General features: G+C 49.6%; 1 protein-coding gene across 12 annotated transcripts in view; it reads left to right on the forward strand.

The window, feature by feature from the left end:
- LOC149332392 (uncharacterized) overlaps window positions 1-23,270 on the forward strand; it is a 372,379-nt gene that overhangs the window by 8,260 nt on the left and 340,849 nt on the right. Inside the window, exon 1 of one of the 12 annotated variants that reach the window (XM_089557311.1) lies at window positions 12,964-13,822. The exons of the other annotated variants lie outside the window; for them this stretch is intronic. Within the exon in view, the coding sequence (XP_089413437.1) occupies window positions 13,630-13,822 (193 nt within the window). The 5' untranslated portion in view covers window positions 12,964-13,629. Of the gene's footprint in view, window positions 1-12,963; window positions 13,823-23,270 lie in introns of those variants that run through there. 12 annotated transcript variants of the gene reach the window in all.

Consider the following 23,270-nt stretch of genomic DNA (forward strand, 5'->3'; position numbering starts at 1 on the left):
TGGAAAGGTTAGGCCACATCTCTGTCCGTGCATTCATCGCCACGCCAAATCATCGTCCGTCTTTCCTTCATTTTCATGCGGAAATTTCTTGGCGACACTTTCAGTCGCGGTATAGTCTTTCTTTTTATTTTTCGTGGGACTCAAGTAAGCTAAAGCAGCGTGGGCGTCGGCGGAGGAAAGCGTTAAGCAAAATTTTCACCTCGCGGGCGCGCCGCGTATAACCGCAGTTGGCACGAGCGCGAGCCGCTGGTCACTCGATATGCATAGGACGGCGCGGAGCTGGTCGCGGACGGTCGGCAAGGCGTCGGCGTCAACGATGACGGAATGGTCCGACGCCGCCGACGTCGCGTTCTCGCCGGCTTCGGAGCATTCCGCGGTGCCCTCCCTCTCCCTCCTCATCCTCTTACACCCCTTTCTCTCTTTTCTTCGAGCTCCGGAAGAGCTATGGCTGCAGCTCCGGGCTGCCTGGAGCCTAGATGGCCGGTGTCTCTCGCGCGAGCTGGGCGGCTGGCTATTCCGGGGGACGCGTTGGAGCCCTGCGTCCGGCTTGCAGGCCCAGCTATACTTAGACACCCCCTCTCCACCCCCCCCCCCCCCCCCTAGCCCTCTTGCCACTGTGGCACCCGGTGCAGAGACGATGGGAGCCCTGCTGTGAGGAGGAGAGAGTCTTCTCTTGAGACTGATGCTGCAGTATGGGTCGCCACCGGCGTTGAGGGATCGCTCCTCCACGCCACGCTGTTGTCGAGTCGGAGGCGGCGACGCTTACGTAGGCCCCGCTGCCAGTACAGAGCGGCGTCTCGCGCATTTCCTTCGGCGAGGCGCCCATCGGTGACGCGCGCAGCTCTGCAGTATGGAGGTGTGGACGTGCGCTCGCGACACGTCAGCTTGCGAAACTGCTGTGCGCTATGACGCTCACTGTTTCCTGTCGACACAACGATTCAATTCCTTAGCCACTACAGCGGAGTATATCGCAGGTTGCCGAAGGATGAATGGGGGTACATTACCGTTGCTTAAATTTTTACCGCTGGTTTGGTTTATGGTTTATGAGGTTTAACGTCCCCGAAGCGACTCAGGCTAAGGGGGACGCCGTAGTGGAGGGCTCCGGGAAATTTCGATCAATTGGGGTTCTTTAACGTGCACTGACATCGCACAGTTCACGGGCCTCTAGAATTTCGCCTCCATCGAAGTTCGGCGGCCGGGATCGAATCGGCGTATTTCGGGGTCAGCAGCCGAGCTCCATAACCACTGAGCCACCGCGGCGGCGAAATTTTTGCATCTAAAAACAGAGAAAAAAAAAGGAGCCGAGGATAACATGCACCATCCGAGTCGTTAAACACGAAGGAAACACAACCACGTGATGGTTTACTGACCTATTCGGCGTGTTCATCACTTGAAGGAAGAGTTGGTTGCGAGTCTCGTGACTTACGGGCCTTCTCCGTGAGTCGATCTTTCTTGCCACCTAGTTCTTCCAGCTGTAGAGACTCTACACCAGAGCTGAGAATCAAGACCCGTTGCAGGGGGGGATGTAGAAAGACTAGCGCAGCATCTACGCATGCGCAGAGCCACCGTCGACAGCTCTGCGCACGCGCAATGATGATGATCCCGCACACCAGGTGCCGCCAGTGACGTGTTTCGTGTTAAGCCCCGAACTTCTGGTCCTCGAGCTTTCTGAAAGTCCAGAAGGAACTGCAGATGGGCCGGAATTGTTCGTCGTAGGTGTCATCAGCTATAGGTTATGTCCCCTCAAGTTGATCCCTAATGCGCCCTCTCCTGGACCACTTGCCGCCAACTTATCCCTGTAAAAAAGCATCCTATCCCCCTTAACCTTTTTGCCATTCATACCCCAAACACCACATCTGAGGCACCCTATCCCAACAGAAAAGGGTTACGTGACCTAAGCCGGACGTGAAAAAATCGGTGCCAGTCGGCCGCCGGGGCAAAGAATGAGTGGGAGACCGCGGTCTTCCGCAGCCGGGCCTTCCGAGACGATAATTTAGGAACCGCCGCCCTCAGTGCTTTCGCTTCCCTGTCAACACTGAAGGCCTGACGTCACAGGGGAAGGCCGTCATTAGGAACTCCCGCGAGAGTTCGTGCGCTAAAACTGCTGGCTCGGTTTAGGCCCGGACATCCTCGTGGGGTGACTTTCAAGCGCTCTCTCCGCTTCTTTTGCAATGCAGACGACAGTTCTTCTTCCAGTGGAACGCTCTGAAGTGACACTAGCAAGAAAGATATGCAGACGCTACGCGGTTTTCTGTAAATCTGTGAAATGACCGAGCTTCCAGTGACGCCTTATTAGGGGCGTTGAGCGTAATACCATGGTAACGTTGTGTATACTGTACCCAAACCACTCCGGGGAGTACAGTGCTCGACAATGCTCTCTACCCCCGCCTTCATATCTGTCTGGCTGTTCTAGCCAGAGCTGTAGCAGACCAGGTGGGTTTAGTCAAACAGATAATCAGTAGTCGAACTATAACGAAACTGTTTATAACGAAATAATGGACATAACGAAGGAATGACGATTCCCCTTGAAATCTCAGTCAGCACGGGCTACAACGAAGCTACGGCTACAACTAAGTTGTCGTCTGGCCTTTTGACTTGGTTATAACGAAATGTAACTGTACTTTGATTGTTTTTAAAATAAATACTGCAACTGGACTGACACTTCTGAAAACTAGGTTTGGTTTGGTTTGGTTTATGGGGTTTAACGTCCCAAAGCGACTCGGGCTATGAGGGACGCCGTAGTGAAGGGCTCCGGAAATTTCGACCACCTGGGGTTCTTTAACGTGCACTGACATCGCACAGTACACGGGCCTCTAGAATTTCGCCTCCATTGGAATTCGACCGCCGCGGCCGGGATCGAACCCGCATCTTACGGGTCAGCAGCCGAACGCCATAACCACTGAGCCACCGCGGCGGGGCCGTAATTGAATAGAATTGGAATAGATCTGCATTGCTTTCGCATTCCTCGCACGTAAATTCCTGAAGTGTCCAAGGTAATTTTTTCTTCTACCTTGTTTTTTTTCTTCCTCTCATTCCTTTGTTGTTTCTTTCCTTCTTTTTTGTTATTCTCTTCCTTCTTTCCCTTTTTTGTGTTTCTTTTCTTCTTTCCTTTCTCTTTTCCTCCTGTCGGTGCCGTCGCCCGCGCCATCTGTCGTCGCCTTTTTCTGCAGCCTCTTCCCAAGGGCGCCAATTGTATCCTCCGCTCGAAGCCCCACTCGCCAGCTCCTCCGTCCGCACGGCATTCCGCGAGTGCTCTCCTCAGGCGCCGTTTCCGTATCCGTTCCCTGGGAGGAGGAGAGAGAAAGCGCCACGTTTGCGTTCGACGGCCGTAAATCACGCGAGACTCGGGAGCCAGGAGCAGAGAGCCGCGAGTGAAATGCGTGTCAGTGGGGAAGAAGAGAGAAAAAGAAAGTGTATCTATCCTCTCTTTCCTACCCGGTACAGCTCTGGAACAAACGGACTGTGCCCCCGCCTTGGGAGCAAAGACGTATATACCGTGTGTGGCAGTGAAGATGCCGTTATGAACTGTGCACTAAAAGTTCGCGTGGGAGCTCGACTCTGTTGTCACCTTTCTTCGTCGCTGTGTCGCGCGGTTTTCGATATACTAACTTAACACCGACTAGCACAATTTCATAACTTAGTATGTTAAAAGTAACCGCTAGTATTAATGGGATAACAATAGCATTACAAGCCACATGGGGCCAAAATGCATCGTCGTCCACCCGGCTGGAGGAATGTGACGTCACCAGACCGCAGCATCCTTATTGGCAGGAAGGTGATGTCACAGACTGGAGCATTCCTATTGGCTGGAGGGAAGTGACGTCACCAGAGCAGAACAAACCCATTGTCTGGAAGGAAGTGACGTCACTTCTGGTAAAGGCATCCACAGCTGAAATTGCTATCGCAATGCCAACACATAATGTAATAAGGTGTTCCGCGAATTTTTGTTTGCCCATACTCCGTATTCGCAAACTGCAACCAGTACAGAGAGCTGGCCTCAGAGATTCGATTATTTACGCGCATCATCATCTGTGGAGCTAAACCTAAGGGAATAACGGGTCCATGAGAAAGCGTAAATTTGAATGACTCTTTATTTTCTTTACCTGGTCATCACAAACTTTCTCTTTCTTTTACTCATGTTTACCGCTTCTTGCCCTCCGTGCATGCTCAGAATCAGGTCGCGCTCCATCATACAGGCTTACCTCCGAGCTTTCATATCAATGAATCCTCCTTCTCAGCTCTCATCTTCCTGTGCCGCCGCCTGATGTGTGCTTCTGGAAGTAAGACAGCAGGAACGTACCGCAATCCTCAGCTTTGGCTAAGTGTGGAAAATGAGCTGCGCTCTGAAAAGAGGGGAAAATACAGTACTATGCTAGAGCAGCCTCTTTCTTGCAAAGGCCTAAACGTTTTAAGAGTTGTCTATTAGGGGATATGAGTGCATAAGCAATACTGGGGTGGCTTTGGAGATGGTTTTCGAGAGGGCAGCCTAAACTGAACTCCACATCTGTACCCTATACAATGACGCGTGCTGTGCTAGATCGCAGTTTTCGTTCCTCATGGCAGTTTATGAAGGGGGAGACTTTTGAGACTTCAGGTCAGTATCGTGTGTCTTGCTCTGGGGCTTTGACTCTGCAGCAAAACGATAGAAGATATCTGGCATTATTTCACTGCAATAACAGCGCCAGTGGCACTTGACGAGTTGACGAAAATTCCGGCATTGTCAATGTGAAGCCTTGGTACTGAAGACCCCCCCTCAGACCCACCGTGCCACCCACGACCCACCTAGCTCTCCACCCCACCTCAACCTCCCACCTATCCACTTCCGCTCTTCAAAAAACTTCTGCCGCGTCTGTGAAGCCTTGGCTTAGAGTAAAAAACATCAAAAAGATCTTCGAGGCTACATTTGACTGCTTGCGCAGCTCTATAGAGCTGCGCTCGCAGTTAGTAATTAAATAGCAATTAGCAGTTGGGGAGCAGTTAAATACGCTAGCGCAGCTATCGTATCTAGTTCCATGATCGTATTGTCAATTTTTTTCAATTGTGATTAGCAATGACATTGTGGTTTGGTTTAGTTTACTGGGGTTTACCGTCCTAAAGCAACTCCGGCTATGAGGGACGCCGTAGTGAAGGGCTCTGGAAATTTCGACCACCTGGGGTTCTTTAACGTGCACTGACATCGCACAGTACACGGGCCTCTAGAATTTCGCCTCCATCGAAATTAAGCCGCCGCGGCCGGGATCGATCCCTAGTCTTTCGGGTCAGCAGCCGAGGGCCGTAACCACTGAGCCACCGCGGCAGGGCTGCGAGACATTGTATAGAGTGACCTAAGTGCAATAATGCCATTGCTTTAGGACTTAATGGGATAGTAGGACATACTTTCAAGCGCAGAAAATCTGAACAAACGCTTTTAGTTTGCCTGGCTGCCACCGTGCGCAGCATGGCGCAGAACACGCAGAACTGCTGCGGGAATTCTTAATGTTTGGCGCAAGTCTTACTGATTATCTATGATCGTCGCAACTACTCCGTGTGATCGCAGTTAGCCTTTTACAAGTCCGATTTTGCAGCAAGTAGGAGGACGAGCTTTCACAGTCAGTATGCTCGCCAGTATTCCACCGCAATCTGCACTTTTCTCAGTTTCAAGTGAAAATATCCCAAATTAATTACGCGCTGTTCGCTACTCGCGGCCGACAGATGGCTGTAGCTGTCGGCGTCCAAGAGAGCTGGGCATAGGAGTGCTATAAAAGACGAGCGGAACCGTTCAGTAAGACGCTAACATATATAATAAAAACATATCCCACGTTAGTCTTATCGTTTGAAGACGAAGCCTGTCACTTGAGGGGTGCAGAGATAATAAATGCGAGTGCTAATACAAGAAAGTTACATGACCCAAACAGCCGGCGGGCTCCTTGAAGTGTAGAATACCGCGGGGCCGAGCCATACACTCAACTCGAGGCACAAGCCCCATAAAAGCACCAGGCCCACACTCATTTGCGTGGGCATGGAAAATTCGTCTCGCACAGTTCTCGTACATACGACGACGTGGTTAAGTAGACCCTCCGTCTTCTTCCTTCCAGGTCTGGAAACACGTAGATGGGTGGTTCCTTTGGCCGTCGATTAGCCTAACTGGAGGGACTGTATACTATAGAAATTCCCGCGCATTTAATTTTGTTAGTGCATTCAAATAGTCGGGACCTTCGCCTTAATATGTTCCTTTCTTCAGCGCGCAAAGCAGTGGTTTTCTTTTTTGCAGAGGTGGCTATAGACGCAGTCCTGAAGGTCTTTCTGTGCGGTGGGCGATGTATACACTGATAATTACTGCGTTACTCCGTGCTTTTGGATGTCCCGTACTTCCTGCGCGGGTTTAGTTGCCTTGACCGCTGCGTACCGAATGGCTCAACCCTCCAGCCGGCTACAGCGTTGCTACTTTTGCAGTTCTAACGTGATAGCGTTAAGCAACCCGTGTAGTACAAAAGTCGACGTCGTCGTCTGTTGTCGGCCCTCACAAAAAAAGTTTTAGACAGTCTGTAGAGTGTCTATAGACTTCTGTCTATAAAGTCTATGGACTGTCTATAGACAAATCCTACAGAACAGTCTATAGGCAATACAAATGCTATAGACAGTCTATAGGCAATCTATTTATTTATGGCAATACACATTTAGTAGACTTTTGTCTATAGACAGTCTATAGATTATGAATTGACAAAAAGCAATATCTATAGGAAGTTAACAGAGTCGATAAGAAGTCTATAGACCATTTTTGTAAGGGGGCGTGGTTGGCAGCGGGTGAAAAATCCACGAAAAATCACCAGAGAAGCAACCTATAGGTGGCAGGTGGAACGCCTAGGTACGTGACCTTGTGGCGCAACCACAACCTGCCCACCACGTTGTGAACAAACTATAGTTCCAGGGATCTATGAATGCAAAGTAGGCAATGACCACTTCCGCATATATGGGCATTAGCCCATTAACGTCTTAGCGTCATATCCTTAAGTTGGAGCTAAAGCGTCCCATCTATTGTTTTTATTTCTACTTTTCTTTATTCGATTTGCCAAAAACAAACCGCGCAGTGTTATGTGGCGGCGATGGATTGAGCCAGAAGGAGTTCCCACACGTGCGCCTTTAACCTTCGATCAAACATCGAGCGACCACCGCGGGATCCCCGGTATTGAGGTCGTTATTTTTATATCGCCGACTCACAAAGGCCCCCCGGCGCACAGCAACACTGCCCGAGTGCGGGGAATGATGTAAAACGGTCCCGGGCGCGCGCGAATTCTTTCGTAATCTATCGGCGACCTTGGCCGGGCCCGGATCTCGGTCCTCCAAGTGAGGCAACATAAACAGCTCCTTCTGTTTCACCTTCTTTCTTTCTTTCTTTCTTTCTTCCTTTCTTTCTTTCTTTCTTTCTTTCTTTCTTTCTTTCTTTCTTTCTTTCTTTCTTTCTTTCATGCTTTCTCTCCTCCCCTCTTTACTTCCTTCTGTCTTTGCCACCTTCCTTAGTTCTTTCTTTCTTTCTCTCTTTCTTTCTTTCTTTCTTTCTTTCTTTCTTTCTTTCTTCCTTTCTTTCTTTCTTTCTTTCTTTCTTTATTTCTTCCTTTCTATCTTTCTTTCTTTATTTATTTATTTCTTTATTTCTTCCTTTCTATATTTCTTTCTTTCTTCCTTTCTTTCTCTCTTTCTTCCTTCCTTTCTTTCTTTCTCTCTTCTCTTCCTTCCTTCTCTCTTTCTTTGTTGTCTTGCTTTCTATTACATTCCTTCTTTCAGGGGTTCATTTATTTATTACCCACAAAGCCAGGTGGCACTCCTTCATTCCTTTCTTTCCTTCTTTCTTTCTTTCTTTCTTTCTTTCTTTCTTTCTTTCTTTCTTTCTTTCTTTCTTTCTTTCTTTCTTTCTTTCCTTCTTTCTTTCTTTCTTTCTTTCTTCCTTTCTTTCTTTCTTTCTCTCTTTCTTTCTTCCTTTCTTTCTTTCTTTCTCTCTTTCTTTCTCTCTCCCTCTCTTTCTTTCTTTACTGCATGACGTGCATTCCACAGAACAGGTTAGGAATGCCCGCCCAGTTTTTCTTTACGCCCTGGATTCATACCCCGCTATCCGGCGCCCCCTTCTGACACGTAACGCCAGAGCCGTTCATACCGTGCCGTTGGCCGAGGCACCCGTCAGCGAACGGCGGCTTGAAGCGAAAAACGAGCGTCTGTCTCTTCGCATCGAATGACAGGCACGGAGGCAGAGATTGACGGCTGTTGCAGCGACAACCGCAGGATGGGGTGGGCTTGTAAACCTGTACTGTGCCCGTCAAAAAAACCACAGGGGGTCGAAATCATTACAGAGCCCCCCTCTACCCTTTTGGTTATGTTCCTCTCCTGCTGATCCAACTCTAGACTTAGTTCTCAGCGCGACAGAGGAGCACATCGTTGTGCTAGCGTATGCTGCTCGATTAAAAGGGTTATTAGAGCTAGAAAGTTGACACGATGGACAGACGATGCGGGCAAAAAACGGTAGGCGAAATGGAATTGGGCTCATTGGGGAGAAAGCAAACGAAATAAGCGTGCTCGTACAAAGCCCACTAAAGGCAAGTGGTAACTTTAGATCTGCAACCGTGTCGGGAAAGTGTATGTTGGTGTGAGAATTCTATCCCCGGTTAATTTAAAGGAAGTGGAAGATAATGTGCCAAAAGTGGGCACATTGCGGGCACCTGAGAATGATGGCGATCAACGCACGTCATCACCTCTTGGATTGTTCGTCTCCCTTTCGTGTCCATGTTGTTTTGGCTAAATGTTCCTTGAGCTCACCAGTTTCTCGTCTATCCATCCGTTGTCCTGAGCAATCTTACGATTGTAACGCTTCGGTATGCATCTGTTGCCTTAAGCACTCGCATATTTCTTTAATCATGCGCTAGTTACAGAACATCTCCTTATTCGTGTTATGGAGTAACGCAAGGCACTTCACACGAACGTCTAAAAATGTCGTGACGCCTACTCATCTAGCTAGCTTCTAATTTGAGACCAATAATCATATTGGATTTCCACGCACGGGCCCTGTGGAGATTTTCACAGCTGATAAGGTCAGTGATGTCTGGAACAAACGTGCAATTCGTTTGGCGACTGCCAGAAAGCACACTGTCGCCAAAAGAGAACCGCTGACATTTGGCACCCCCACGAGTGCCTTGTTCACGCTGAAACGAATGGCGCTGTGTTACGTAAGGAATGCATGCATGTCTCTCGGGCGTTACCCCGCGCCAAGTGAGGGGACATCATGAGCAAGCGCTTTGGTAAAGATTTTTTTTTTTTTGGCAATCAATCATAAAAGCCGTGTCCAAACCAGTGGCGTAGCCGGTGATTTTAATGGCGCTCTGTTAATGCCACTGAGGTCTATAGTTCATCTGCTTCGCATTGTATATGCGCATCGCCCTAGATGATCGTTCATTTTTTCTCTCAATTCGTCTGCTTCGCACGGTGTCAGGTGTATCCAGGAGTTCTGTACAGGTGGCGCTGCCTGACACCCTCCTTCGCGCTAGCGGCGTTTCGTTGTATGAAGCGGGCTTCACCGTCGCTCTAGCAGCGGCATAGGCGGGGTTTCAGGAAGTGGGTCAGCCAGACGACCGGCTGCAAGCATAGAGTTTCTTACTATTACCTAGAGGGAAAGCTGGCAAGCCGTCTATGGGAGTTTGCATGGAGACCCCACGTGACCACCTCAGCCACCATGGGCGCTCAAAGCATCATGGGGCGGTGAGCTACTTGTTGCGGAACTGTAACTTTTGGCCAAAAAATAATAAAAAAATAAAGCTGTTTGATAGCTACAAACGTCCTAACATTCAATATCTTGTCTAATGATTGCAACAAACGAGCAGAAAAGCATTTAAGTGCAAAGTTTGCTTAAAATAAGAGACGACTCGCTCTCCTATTGGCCAAGTAATGAACACTAAAAAAACTAATATTTCGTAATTAACAGGCGCACTTTTAAAAGTAAATATGTTTACAAAAAAATGTTGTTGTTTAGATACTTTAAGAGGTTTTTTAATGGCATTTCGGAAGAGTAAAACCTTTTATTGGCGTCGTGTGTCGTCGCGTCTTCACTACTATGGTTTTTGCACACTGCGTTCGCGCGAAAGTCGTCTGCGCACACACGAACTACGTTTTCGGAATGAAACGCCTTAGTACTGCCACGCTGTGTTCCCGAAAAACTACGACTGTGCCGCAACAAGTAGCTCACCGCCCCATGATGCTTTGAGCGTCCATGTTGGCTGAAGTGCAGCGCCGCCAGCTTTCCCTCTAGGTAGTAGTAAGAAACTCTATGGCTGCAAGAAGGCGCGCCGTCGCAATTAGCGTGAGAGAGAACGATCAAGAAAGAAGTTAGAGAGAGATAGAGAGAGGGTTTTCCGTCGGCGTTTATCCCCTCTCCACATAGCGGAGATTAAAAGCTCGCTTCCAGGAAAAACGACAGCCGGACCTTACACGCTCTCTCCACACTCATCGTAGTTTTCTCTTTCTTTCTTTCTTTCTTTCTTTCTTTCTTTCTTTCTTTCTTTCTTTCTTTCTTTCTTTCTTTCTTTCTTTCTTTCTTTCTTTCTTTCTTTCTTTCTTTTCACTTATCTTTCGTAACAGAGCCTTTCCTTGCCCCTTTTTCTTCGGCAGCTCTGAATGCGTCACACGGTTTAGCGTGGAGCTACCGGACCTCTGAGCAAACGAAAAGTTCGTTTTCTTTACTCTCTTGTATTTGTTTTTTAGTGGTTGCGAAATGCAGCTTCATGCGGTCTAAGTTGGCTTTGCATCTCTCATTGTTTAGTCAACCTTGAAAGAATAAAGAGGGAAGGAAAAAGAAAGATTTCCGAATTAGTTGGAACCTGGCAGGCTTCTTTTCTTTCTTGTTGGCACCTTTCTTAGGGCTGAATAGAAAGTAACCAATACTTGAAGTTGCGTGATCGTGCGGCTGCCTATATCTGTGTGTATTCGTTTGGTTATCGTAGATTTTCCAGCAGTCTCATGTCGCCATTCGAAAGTCGGTAGAATATACGACGATGTTTACTGAGCTTAAAAATATTCTCTACCATATATTTCATCCATATATGTCCGCTCTTAGAATGATTTCTTTTTAACACTCGAGGTCCTTTTGACATGCGAGGACATTAGTACACGTAGTGTTTACTGCAGAAGCAAATCCCACAGGACCTGACCGCGATAATCTGCCACAATCTTCCCTTCAGCCTCACTGGACTGGCCAAAGTCGTCAGGCCTTGCAGAACCGCTGGAAGCCGGAAGTGGGCTGTTGCTAAGGGATTAACACTCAGCCCCCTGCACTCAGACTTTCGTTTTATTTATCCTTTTCTTATTTGTTTCGTTCCGTACATGGGACAGGTGCGATGGAAATACGCGCTGCCGGGTGCCGCGTCTATGAAGTCACCGCGACCGGGCGGTACCTTTGCCCATGTCAGTTGCGTGCCGTCGTAGCGGCGTGTCGTGATCACAAGGGAGCTGGGTTGCATGTAGTACTTTGGCGGCCTCCGTTCCTACCGCATAAAGTGTCCAAATGTTAATCCACACGGCCCCTACTGCCAGCAGCTTGATGTGAACACCCCCTCTATTGCCAATGCGACCTTTGTGCCCAAAAGCCGAAGACGTCAATGGACGTCGTTAACTCCTACTCCCTTTGCCTCTTCCGTCCTGCCGTTTTCCTGCACGGCGAAAAAGAAAGAAAGAAAGAAAGAAAGAAAGAAAGAAAGAAAGAAAGAAAGAAAGAAAGAAAGAAAGAAAGAAAGAAAGAAAGAAAGAAAGAAAGAAAGAAAGAAAGAAAGAAAGAAAGAAAGAAAGAAAGAAAGAAAGCTGGCTGGCTGGCCACGATGGCTTTGCCAGGCTAGTTCTCAGGTCGCTTCTCCGGCCTGTCTGCTTTTTGCTTGATTCGTTCCTTGTATAATTTCTTTTTCTTTTGTTCGGCACATTCATATACGAGCTCCTCCAAGAGCGCAGCTCGTTTGACAGATTATTTTTTCCCTCGTTTTTTCATTCGTTTATAACGCGTACTTCGCTCCGTGCAGTTCGCGCTCTGCGCTCAGAGCTGGCTTCTTTCCTTCTTTTTTTTTTCTTGGTTTATTTAGGACAATTTTCACTTCCTTCTATCCTCTTCGCGGCGGCAGCCTTTTTTCCTCAGCCTGCTGCGTAGGGCTAGCACGCTCGGCGAGGTGCATAAGCTGCAAGGCAAACACGCAGGTGCATTTGAGTAGTGTGATGTGTGGTGCGGAGGGCATTGGAGAGGGAGTTTCAACTAAATATCTACGCAGCCCATTGTCTTCTTTTGCTTTCGATTTGCCTTGAAGCTTCGACTCTCTTTCTCTCTCTGTCTCGTTATTATTGTTTTTATTTTTTCTGCGCTCGCGTAATCGTGACCCCCATAGCCGAGCGCGCGGCCTTCGCCGTGTCGTCTGCTCCGGCAGGCGTCGTCTGCTACACTCGAGCGGCCGTCGTGTGCGTAAACGCTCGCGCCGGGACAAACGAACCATATTTCTATTTCCCTCTCTCCCTTCTCGTAGGCCTTTGAAAGGAAAGAAAAACAAATTAAGAAACGAGCAGTGGGATACAAAGGCTGGCAGCAAGCGAGAGTGGGAGGCTACTGAAAGCTCGCGAGCAGCGCGGCGAAGGCTGGTGCCGCGGCGGCGGCCTTGTTCCCGCGACGGCGCAATCGCTGGCGGCGGTGTTGGCGGCGCTGATTGAATAAACTCGGCAGCGATCGTCGCGCGTCCATTGTGTGTCATCCATCCATGAAGAAGGTGATACAGGCACGTAGATTAACGCGCGCCGTTGTTGATTTTTCCATCGCGATTAGGGGCATGTAAAGGGTTAGCAGACGAACGGATGGTAACGGTGTCCACAGATTCGTCTGCATCGCGTTTTCCAGGAAGAGGAAAAAGAGTAAAGGCGTGTATTATGCCGGGATAGGAGGAGAGAGAAGGATGGCGAGAATAAAAAAAGATGACGTAGCGTCGGCGTCGTCGCCATGGCGACTATGACGCGCTACGCAGAGCGCCTACTGCTGGCGGAAAGCGGAAGCGTAGCTCACGAGAAGCGCGGTGTGCCGCTTCGCTCCCGGTGTGCAGCTTGCGCTCGCATTTCGATCGACGCCGCCAGCGGAGGCGGAGCGGGTGCGACGAAGAGAACGCGGCGAGGTGTCCGCGCGAATCGAAGGCAGTGCCTCTGGCTACGTAGTGTACACCTTACAGCCTTGTCCACGGTCGCATACTTTCACCTCCGGAGTCTGCTTCCGAGCGGTTGATTCAAGGAGTCGTACTTGACGGAAGAGACGGGCCTGATACGCTTGACGAATCACACACACGCCGCGATCGGCGGAGCGTCGTCGAACGACGCGCTCTCCATCGTCGCAGAGCTTCCTTGATCGACGCTGCTTTCAGCGGTGCGCGGTGGTTCTCGTCGTCGGTGGTTGTGGTTGCGTAAAGAGAAGAGCCAAGCCATTCTCCCAACGATCCCGGCGGCGCAAGTGCCTCGCTTCCGCGGCGTCCGGCTCCTTCCTTCATCGATGGGTGGTCGCCGGCCAGTGGTCGGGGCGGTGGCGTGCGTTGCGGCGAGGCCGACTTTAGGCGGGATTGTGTGACACGACGACCCGGAGGAGTTTTAGGAGGAGACGCGACTATGTACCACCGGTCGACGCCGCCTTCTCCCCAGCGGCGGCTGGATGGAGACGAGCCCCCGTCTCCAAACGGCAACGGGGGCAGGCCCCGGCACCTGCCCGTCCATGAGCCGTACACGCAGCCGCCGTGCGTGCGTCGAGGCATGCAGGTGCTGTCCAGTCGCCAATACGACCTGCACATCCACTCGGCCAGAGGTACGTCTCACTCTTGTCATCACCAAATGCGCGCGAGCGCACAAAACATGTAGCACCACGTGAGCGGTGTTCTTGTCAGATTGGATGACAGCGCGTTAGGGTGGGCTCACTACAGTTTCACTTTTACCCTCAAGGGCTTGAGGTCATTGAATTTTGGGGCGTCAGGGTTTACAGTTTCGCGTAGAAGAAACATCGAGTGACGTGTAAAAATAGGCCCAGAATTTTGTTGAATGATTTACATCATAGTACAGAGAGCATTGCCAAAGTAAAGGATCATAGAAATATAGACAGTGACGAGATAGATGCAGCAAGGGAATTATTACGTCAAAAAAAATTATAATGACGGTACATGTGGATTATAAGGTAATGAGGTGAACAGTAGGGTTGGAATAAGTATAGCAGACCTCAAAAATAAAAGGTCATGCCATATTAGTCTCTCCTTATATCCGGGTTGTCAAAAATGGTCCGTGACGATTTTGTGTGTATGGAGCCACATAAACGTTCAAATTTATAGACTCGTGATGGTCGCCCGTCAAAAGTCTGGATTTTCGTCGGCTATCGCTTGGCTGGAAAACTTAGGGTGAAAAAAATGCATTTTTGGCACGTCAAGGCTTTCTGTACCACATGCACTGTGCAATTCATTGTAAGCTTTGCTAAATTTGAAAAGCATCGAAAAATAAAAGGACACATCTTCCAAGCTGACTTATCACGTGTCCTCGTCACATGGGCGTGTCATGTATCTCGTGTTGACTGTCACGTATCGCGCTCGTTATTCCTTCGTCACGCTCGGTCTTTGGCCCCGAAGAAATCGCAGCACGGTTGTTCTCCCTTAACGACGCTCGCTCAAAAGACGTCGGGGCGTTGCTGCCTGTGGCAAGTAATGCTCGCACACGTGTGCAACCGTGCACTTTAGCTAAGGGCGTGTCCCGGAAAAAGGCGCACTGTGCACGATATTGGAGCGTCGCACGACAGTTTATTCGAAGCGCGGGCGTTTTTCCACCCGTTAAATAATGAAACACATAGCGTGCCATATAGATTGCATCATGTAGACAGGAATTTAATAATTGAGAACGTAAGACAGCTCTCACTAACGGAACAAGAATGAAAAAAGTGCCCGAACACAAGCGGCACACAGCCCCGCCGCGGTGGCTCAGTGGTTACGGCGCTCGGCTGCTGGCCCGAAAGCCGCGGTGGCTCAGTGGTTATGGTGCTCGGCTGCTGAACCGAAAGACGCGGGTTCGATCCCGGCCGCGGTGGCTGAATTTCTTGAAGGCGAAATTCTAGAGGCCCGTCTGCTGTGCGATGTCAGTGCACGTTAAAGAACCCCAGGTGGTCGAAATTTCCGGAGCCCTTCACTACGGCGTCCCTCAGAGCCTCAGTTGCTTTGGGACGTTAAACCCCAATAAACCAAACAAGAGGCACACATGATTTCTGCACTGTGAGGTGTTAATTACACTCTAGTAAAACATGTTGGTGCATAACGTCGATGGGAGAAACACCAACCAAAAAAACAAACGAGCACAGCAAAACGAGAAGTTAGGAAAGAGACTCGTTAGTACTCAGATAAAAGCGATGTAGCCTTCTCAAAACAGTTCGCGGTTGACGGTACGTGTGAATTATAAGATAATGAGGTGCAGGTAATTATAAGGTAATTAGTATTTGGTGCGTGCGCTGATAATAATGCGATCAAGTAATCACTCTTAGCCCCGCCTCGGTGGCTCAGTGGTTACGGCGCTCGGCTGCTGGCCCCAAAGACGCGGGCTTGATCCCGGCCGCGGCGGCCGAATTTCGATGGAGGCGAAATTCTAGAGGCCCGTGTTGTGCGATGTCAGTGCACGTGAAAGAACCCCAGGTGGTCGAAATTTCCGGAGCCCTTCACTACGGCGTCCCTCATAGCCTGAGTTGCTTCGGGACGTTAAACCCCAATAAACCAAACCAAACGTTACATCTACTCTACCTTGGGTATTTCCCCAAATACGTCGTATCATACCTACACATTAACGATCGCTGTTGTGACTCTCCGCTCTCGACACATGCTGCGCATCTAAGCATGGCAGGCGCATCGAGCACACTTGCGCGCTGTTTTTTTTTTCTTTTTTTTTCCGCGTGGTGTTACGTGTAGTAGGGGAGAGGGTGGTGTGTATAGGCTCGCTCGCGCATCGCAGCTGTTTCCCCCTCACGGCTTTGCCGGCGGTCGTTTACGATCCACAGCTCTGCTCCGTCGGCGCTGCCAGGGTCACGATCACGGCCGACTCGCTCGCTCGCACGTTTTGGCGCCAAGGCTCCGTTTCGCCGGCAGCAATCAGCGGCATTCATTCGGTCGGCCGTACGGAGTATACTACGCTCAGAAAAAAGGGGGCGAACAACTGCAACAAAGATGTATGAAGCTGGCACTCTACGCAGGGTGAAAAAGACGTAAATAGCGAAGCTGAAGTGGGGCCCGACGATTACTTCGCTATAACCGGAACTTCGTTATAGCCCGTGTTGACCGTGCTTCCAAGGTGAATCGTCGTTCCTTCGTTATATGGATTACTTCGTTATAAACCGTTTCATTATAATGAAGTTGACTCTAGCACAACCAGGTCATAATGAAACGCGAACACGCGTCTGTCGCATTTTTCTAGTTTGCAACAGGTTTATGAATATGCCTCACTAGATCCATTAACCAGAAACCTAAATCAAGCTAGCTGTTTGCTGCAGACTAAAATACATCGGTAAAATATTTTGTATTGTTCACAGGCGCTACACGGGAATTTCAGACTTGGAGGTAATAAAAAAATTAAGGGAAAGTGTCACCCACATATGCATTGCGTTGTGCTTCGAAGAACTGGAGAAGGCTTCCTGGAACGCAGAAACGACGTCGTATGTAGGCTCAGTTTTGGAATTAACTATTTTTGATGCTGGGGCATTGCTTCGATGACCCCATCACGCGCAGTCCAGATCAATGTTTAGGGGAATCCCCCAAGGTGGAGCTGGTTTTTAATAAGGGAGTAATTACTCATTAGCATCCACGAAAGCGCAGCCATACGGCAACAAAGGAAAGCTGTACAGCTTCCTCAGAAACTTCGTAGTTCAAGAAAGAAATCGTCCTGGTCCGGGGGTCGAACCCGAGGCCATCACCTCGCCGGAGCGCTGTTTTTCTACTAACTGAGTTAACCGGGACGGCTAGCGGCCGTTTGTTTTGCTGCCGCTGAGATGGTTTGACGGTGTCTTGTCGGGGGCGTAACTATACCAACGCTGTTTACTCACTGGTGTTCACTCACTCACCTACTACACGTCTTACTGCCTCTGCTGGTCCAGCATGTCTAAGAGGTCAAGTTGGTGCTTAAAATATTTTTCACTCACTCACATACCTAAATCCAATAACTCAAATGCCTTACTCCAATCACTCACTCACATGCCTCACTCCAGTAACTCACTCACATTCCTCACTCCAGTAACTCACTCACATTCCTCACTCCAGTCACTCACTCACATACCTCACTCCAATCACGCACTCACATGGCTCACTCCAGTCACTCACATACCTCACTGCGATCACTCCCTGATATGCCTCACTCCAGTCAATCACTCACATACCTCACTCCAATCACGCACTCACATGGCTCACTCCAGTCACTCACATACCTCACTGCGATCACTCACTGATATACCTCACTCCAGTCAATCACTCACATACCCCACTCCAATCACGCACTCACATACCCCACTCCAATCACGCACTCACATGGCTCACTCCAGTCACTCACATACCTCACTGCGATCACTCCCTGATATACCTCACTCCAGTTACTCACATACCTCACTGCGATCACTCACTGATATACCTCACTCCAGTCAATCACTCACTGATATACCTCACTCCAGTCTCTCACTCACATACCTCACTCCAGTCACTCACTCACATGCCTCACTTTAATCACTCACTCACATACCTCACTCCAGTCGCTCACACACCTCACTGCGATCACTCACTGATATACCTCACTCCAGTCACTCACTCACATGCCTCACTCCAATCACTCTCACATACCTCACTCCAGTCACACACTCAGACAGAGCTCGAGCGATAGCATGCAACGATGTTCGCGTTTGATTCCGGCCTGGTAGTACTCATCTACCGACGCCACGCTCAATAGCTTCCGCAGCGCATATAGCACATATCTCGCAGCGAGGCGATGTGTTCAGCGCGGCGCAACGTGTTTATGGTCCGCGCTTGTCTGCGGCACATATCTCCCCCCCCCCCCCCCTCCCGCTTTCTCAGAAGTCATCATTCACTTGGGAACGGAGTGCCCGTAATGCGGATGTGCCTGCTTTGGCTGGGCGCACGACGTCTCCGAACAACAGACGAACGGACATACAAACGTAGTACACGTCAAGGCTGCCCGTCGGCGAGCACACGTAACGGGATAGCCGTGGAAACTACGCAGTCACCGCAGTGGTTGCGTATATCGTACAGAGGAGAGGGGGTTAAAAAAAGGGAGGTGGGGGGGGGGGGCTCTTATGAGCATATTTTCTACGGCGGCGCGCTCGGTTCGTCGTGGCGTGGAGGCCTACTGCGCTGGAGGATGAAAACCGGTAGCGCAGGTTATCGCGAGCGCCCAGGATTTTTTTAGCGCTAACCGTTTCAAGGTTAAGGGCGTCTGGCTTTCGCGTCACGTTTAGTAGGCCTGTACAATGGTTTGGCGCATGCCTCTCTAGACACGTTGAGCTTTTTGAGACTTCACGTCGAGTTTCCCACAAGCCGCCTTTCTATAGGCAGGGCTTAGGCAGGCGCATGCTGCCTGTGTTGCGTATTTTTTCTTTTATAATTATTTGTCTTTGATGTCCGCCTGGGCGTTCTGAGAGAAGGTGAGTTGGGTGGAGAGAGGGGGGGGGGGAGTTTGCGCAGACAGAATTAGTCAGTGAATACTAAAATTTTACGGCACATGTGATTCCGAAAAAAAAAAAAAACTTGTATTGCTATCTCGCGACCCAGTTGCGGGGTGTTGCTATCAGCGTATCAAGCATGCGCGCACCCTCCTAAATTTATAAAGTTCAAGTGACTGGATTACTTCACTGCGCCGAAATATTTTGTTTTCATCGCACGCGCGTCCCTCAAACTTTCGATCGCGATAGCATACAGTTGTGATCAATACGAAAGGGAACAATGCCTGACCATTTATTGATTACTCCGCAGTTATGCGTGACACGTACAGTTTTTCCCGCTTTCTAACTATTTTTCCTCTTGGCTTATATTACATAAAAGGCGTTCTCAAATTCAGTGCAGGAATAACCAGAAAATTCACATTTGTGCGAAAGGCTTGTTCCCTTCCATTATGCTCACTACTGTACATAAGCGCGTCGCCTAAGACTGCCGTAGCGGATAACACGGGCTTAGTTACCTACACCTGTGTTGTGAAGGTAAAGCTCCATAATGTTCGACGAAAATGCTCTATGGCGATGCAGGCGCAAACTCGAAGATCAAAGGCGGGAAAATGCGGAATGGTAACCAGTAATAGTCAGTTTAGTTTAGTTTAGTTTAATTTAGTTTATGGGAGTTTAACGTCCCAAAGCGACTCAGGCTATGCGGGGCGCCGTAGTGAAGGGCTCCGGAAATTTCGACCACCTGGGGATCTTTAACGTACACTGACATCGTGTGCACAGTACACGGGCTTCTAGAATTTCGCCTCCATCGAAATTCGACCACCGCGGCCGGGATCGAACCCGCGTCTTTCGAGTCAGCAGCCTAGCGCCATAACCAGTGTACTAGTACTTATAACTGCTCCAAGGCGGAATATAATGGAATTAGAACAGAATTGGAATAGGACTCAAATTAAATTAGGATGGTACTGTAATTGAACTAGAGTGGAGTTAGAATGGAACTGAAATACAATTGCAAGTATTTCGCCTCCATCGAAATGCGACCGCCACGACAGGCAAAGCGAACTAACGTTGAAGTTCTATTGTTGCCGTGCGTTAAGTTGACAGCAAACTGTCGATTGGTAATAATCTACGTGTTGCCATGACGTCTAGCTGACAATGAAATGAAATAATAAAAAGCCACGATCCCGCCAGCGGCATCATGCCGTATAGGAAGAGAAACTAAATAATGCCTCTGGTGAAGAGCTTGCGATGCATTTCGAAGCATTAAAAAAAAAAAAAAACGTCGCCTGGTTGCCTTTGAATAACGGCATGCACCAACAACACGAGCAAGCAGTAACCATTCATGACAGTTTACGGTTGAGCGCTGCCATACTGTTAATTGGACACTGCCATTTTCCTAAGGGAACCGAAGGATTTCCACATTGTCTCACTTCTCGAACTGAAAGACGACAGTGCATTCAGACGCTCTCATTAAAGCCCCTCTCATCGGATGTTGCGCTTTCTTTCTTTCTTTCTTTCTTTCTTTCTTTCTTTCTTTCTTTCTTTCTTTCTTTCTTTCTTTCTTTCTTTCTTTCTTTCTTTCTTTCTTTCGTTCTTTCTTCCTTCTTTCCTTTCATTCTTTCCTTTCATTCTTTCTTTTCGCTTCTTTCTTCCGTTCTTCCTTCCTTCCTTCCTTCCTTCCTCCCTTCCTTCCTTCCTTCCTTCCTTCCTTCCGTTCTCTCTTCCTTTCTTTCCTTCTCTCTTTATTTCTTTCTTTCTGTCCTTCTTTCCTTCTTTCTCTCTTAATTCGCGTTAACCCTATTGTTCCGCAATAATAACAGAATCGGTCCATCATGTACTAGACTGCAGTGTGCGGCTAATTGAGACCGGATTGTTCGCTTCTTCTTTCCGAGCAATTGATCGATGCGCCTGGGTGCCAGCGGTCCAGTGGCTCAAGGAGAACGAGTTTCGCAAACGACGAGCGCGTATACACGTATACTACGCTGCACGCCGGCCCGGCGTCTGTCTGTCCCCGGCCTCACATACACGCGTTGCCCAACCCGCCCGTGTCAGCTTATAATACCGAGAAGCCGCTGGACGAGGGACATTTCGCTGTTCCTTGTTTCGTTATTAATATTTCACTTCTTTCTTCCCACGCGTGCGACGAGCGCAACCCGCTCGCAGCCACGTGGAGGAGCTGAACGAGGGGTATTCATTGAATACAGCGTGCACTGAATGTCTCTTTTGTCGGCCGCGCGCTGGTTAAATGCTCCAAGATTCATTATGTTCATTATGGCAGCAGTGATGTTCGTTATGCCAACAGTGCAGATGCTTCGAATTACAACAGCTACAGAAAAAAAAGGTGCTGATACAGACGCAGACGCAACTACTGCACAAATGCATTCCCGTCGATTGACCAAATGAGACCTTAATGCAGGAAGCTAGTAGTCACCGAAAGCAAGGGGCATAGGGGATGTTTCTTTTTCAATTTGAGGCGTTCGTTATTGGGAGATTAATCGAGTAATTAGCTCATATCACCGGTAGGATCCGAGCCCACAACCTTCGAATTTCGCGTTGGCTGCTCTACCAACCTAGTGACGGCAACTGCTGTCCGATCTTTCGCTTTCGGGGGTATTTGTGTGTAGTGTAAGCGAACCTTGAGAGTGTTCACCAGCGCCATCCTCGTCCATAGTGGCGTACGTAGGACGTCCTGTGTTACCGCGAGTGATAGAAGATATACTTTTTCGAAGATAGGTCAAAGGGCGTCTCCGTATTGGCCACTGGGCTGTTCTCCCGAAAGACGAAAGATTTCTGGGTTAGGCTTCCCCTTGTTTTCCCTGCAGCCCAAAAAGCCGATCCGAAACTACTTCGAGACCTGCGTGGGAGGATTTTTAGAAACAATGCTGAGCACGTTCGTAGCACGCCATGCACTGCAGCAACTCCAGACAGACAAGGGCGTGGCCGCCTGTGCACGGAGGCAGTCGACAATGACATTCCTGGCGTCGCGAATCACTGCAGCCGCGACGGCATCAGCCATGCTGCATACCTGTGCGCGCATCCATTGCAAATGACCGTTCTTATTCTGTCGACGGCGCCGCATCCAGTTGGCCTCGTGGGCGAGCATTCCGCCGGTGTAGGCAGCTCGCGTGTGTGGCTTCTTTGCATTGCGCCGGCTCTGCCCCTGCACTCGCAGCACTTTTTTCCGGCCGTCCTATTAGTCAGCCGCCGTGTCTAGAAGAGGTACTCGCGGAGGCTTCCTACGAGTTACGCTCAGAGGCACAGAGATGATGTATGAACTGCGGTAGAGGAACGAGACAGGGTGTGTGTATGCTGAGTATGAATCGAGACCTTTTCTTCATGTTTGGGGGCGTTTTCAGAGTTTTTTTTTTTAACCGATAGCCGTACGGGGAAGTTTCCCCAGGAAAAAAATAAGTCGTGTCTCGAAACTTCCAAATTCACCTGTCGTTCAGTGCGAATGCAGTCCGTGTGGGCGCCGCCGCGCTGGCTCAGTGGTCATGGTGCTCGGCTGCTGACCCGAAAGACGCGGGTTCGATCCCGGCCGCGGCGGTCGAATTTCGATGGAGGCGAAATTCTAGAGGCCCGTGTCAGTGCACGGCCAGTGTTGTCAGTGTGACACTAGAGGCCCGTGTCAGTGTTGCGATGTCAGTGCACGTTAAAGAACCCCAGGTGGTCGAAATTTCCGGAGCCCTTCACTGCGGCGTCCCTCATAGTCTGAGATGCTTTGGGACGTTAAACCCCATAAACCAAACCATAAACCAACCAGTCCGTGTGGGCGTGTACCTTAAGGGACACGTGGACAGGGCAGCGGTAGCTCTCATCGATGTGACATTTGTGGTCGACTGATCTGCATTTGGGTTTTATGGTTTATGGGGGTTTAGCGTCTCACGTTAAAGTGACTTACGCTATGAGGGACGCCGTAGTGAAGGGCTCCGGAAATTTCGACCACCTGGGGTTCTATTAACATGCACTGACATCGCGAAGTACACAGGCCTCTATAATTTCGCCTCCATCGAAATTCGACCGCCGCGGTCGGGGTCGAGCCCGCGTCTTTCGGGTCAGCAGCCGAGCGCCATAACGACTGAGCCACCGCGGCGGGAATCTGCAAGGGTGGAAAAAGGGGGTGGGGGGTGGGGGGGGGGGGGCTAACAGAGAGAATTCTAAGCGGAGGCAAACGTAGCAGGAAATAAAATGGGCGGGCACGTAAGCACGCTGAAGTGCTCTCAGAATTTTTTACAAATTAATGAACTCGTCATCATCATCAGCCTGACTACGCCCACTGCGTAAATGATGAGGTTAGGAAGTTTGGGGGAATAAGAATGCGGCAACTGGCGCAGGGCATGGTTAATTGGATGCCTGCGGAAGAGCTTTGTCCAGCAGTGAACATACTTAGGCTGGTGATGACGACGACGATGATGATGATATATGTAAGCCTTTGGGTGGGCGCCCGTGTGGGAGACGGGGCCGCGCGTGACGTAAGTCTCACCACCGCTGCTCCGTCTGTGAGAAGAGTGCTCATCGCTGCGCTGAACTACGGACGTTGCGCCGATAGCGTGCGCCATGTAGCCTATGGCTCCTTCCGTAT

This window comes from Amblyomma mixtum, chromosome 8, assembly GCF_055824585.1.
Source record: "Amblyomma mixtum isolate Tamu chromosome 8, ASM5582458v1, whole genome shotgun sequence".
In the NCBI taxonomy this organism is placed as follows: domain Eukaryota; kingdom Metazoa; phylum Arthropoda; class Arachnida; order Ixodida; family Ixodidae; genus Amblyomma; species Amblyomma mixtum.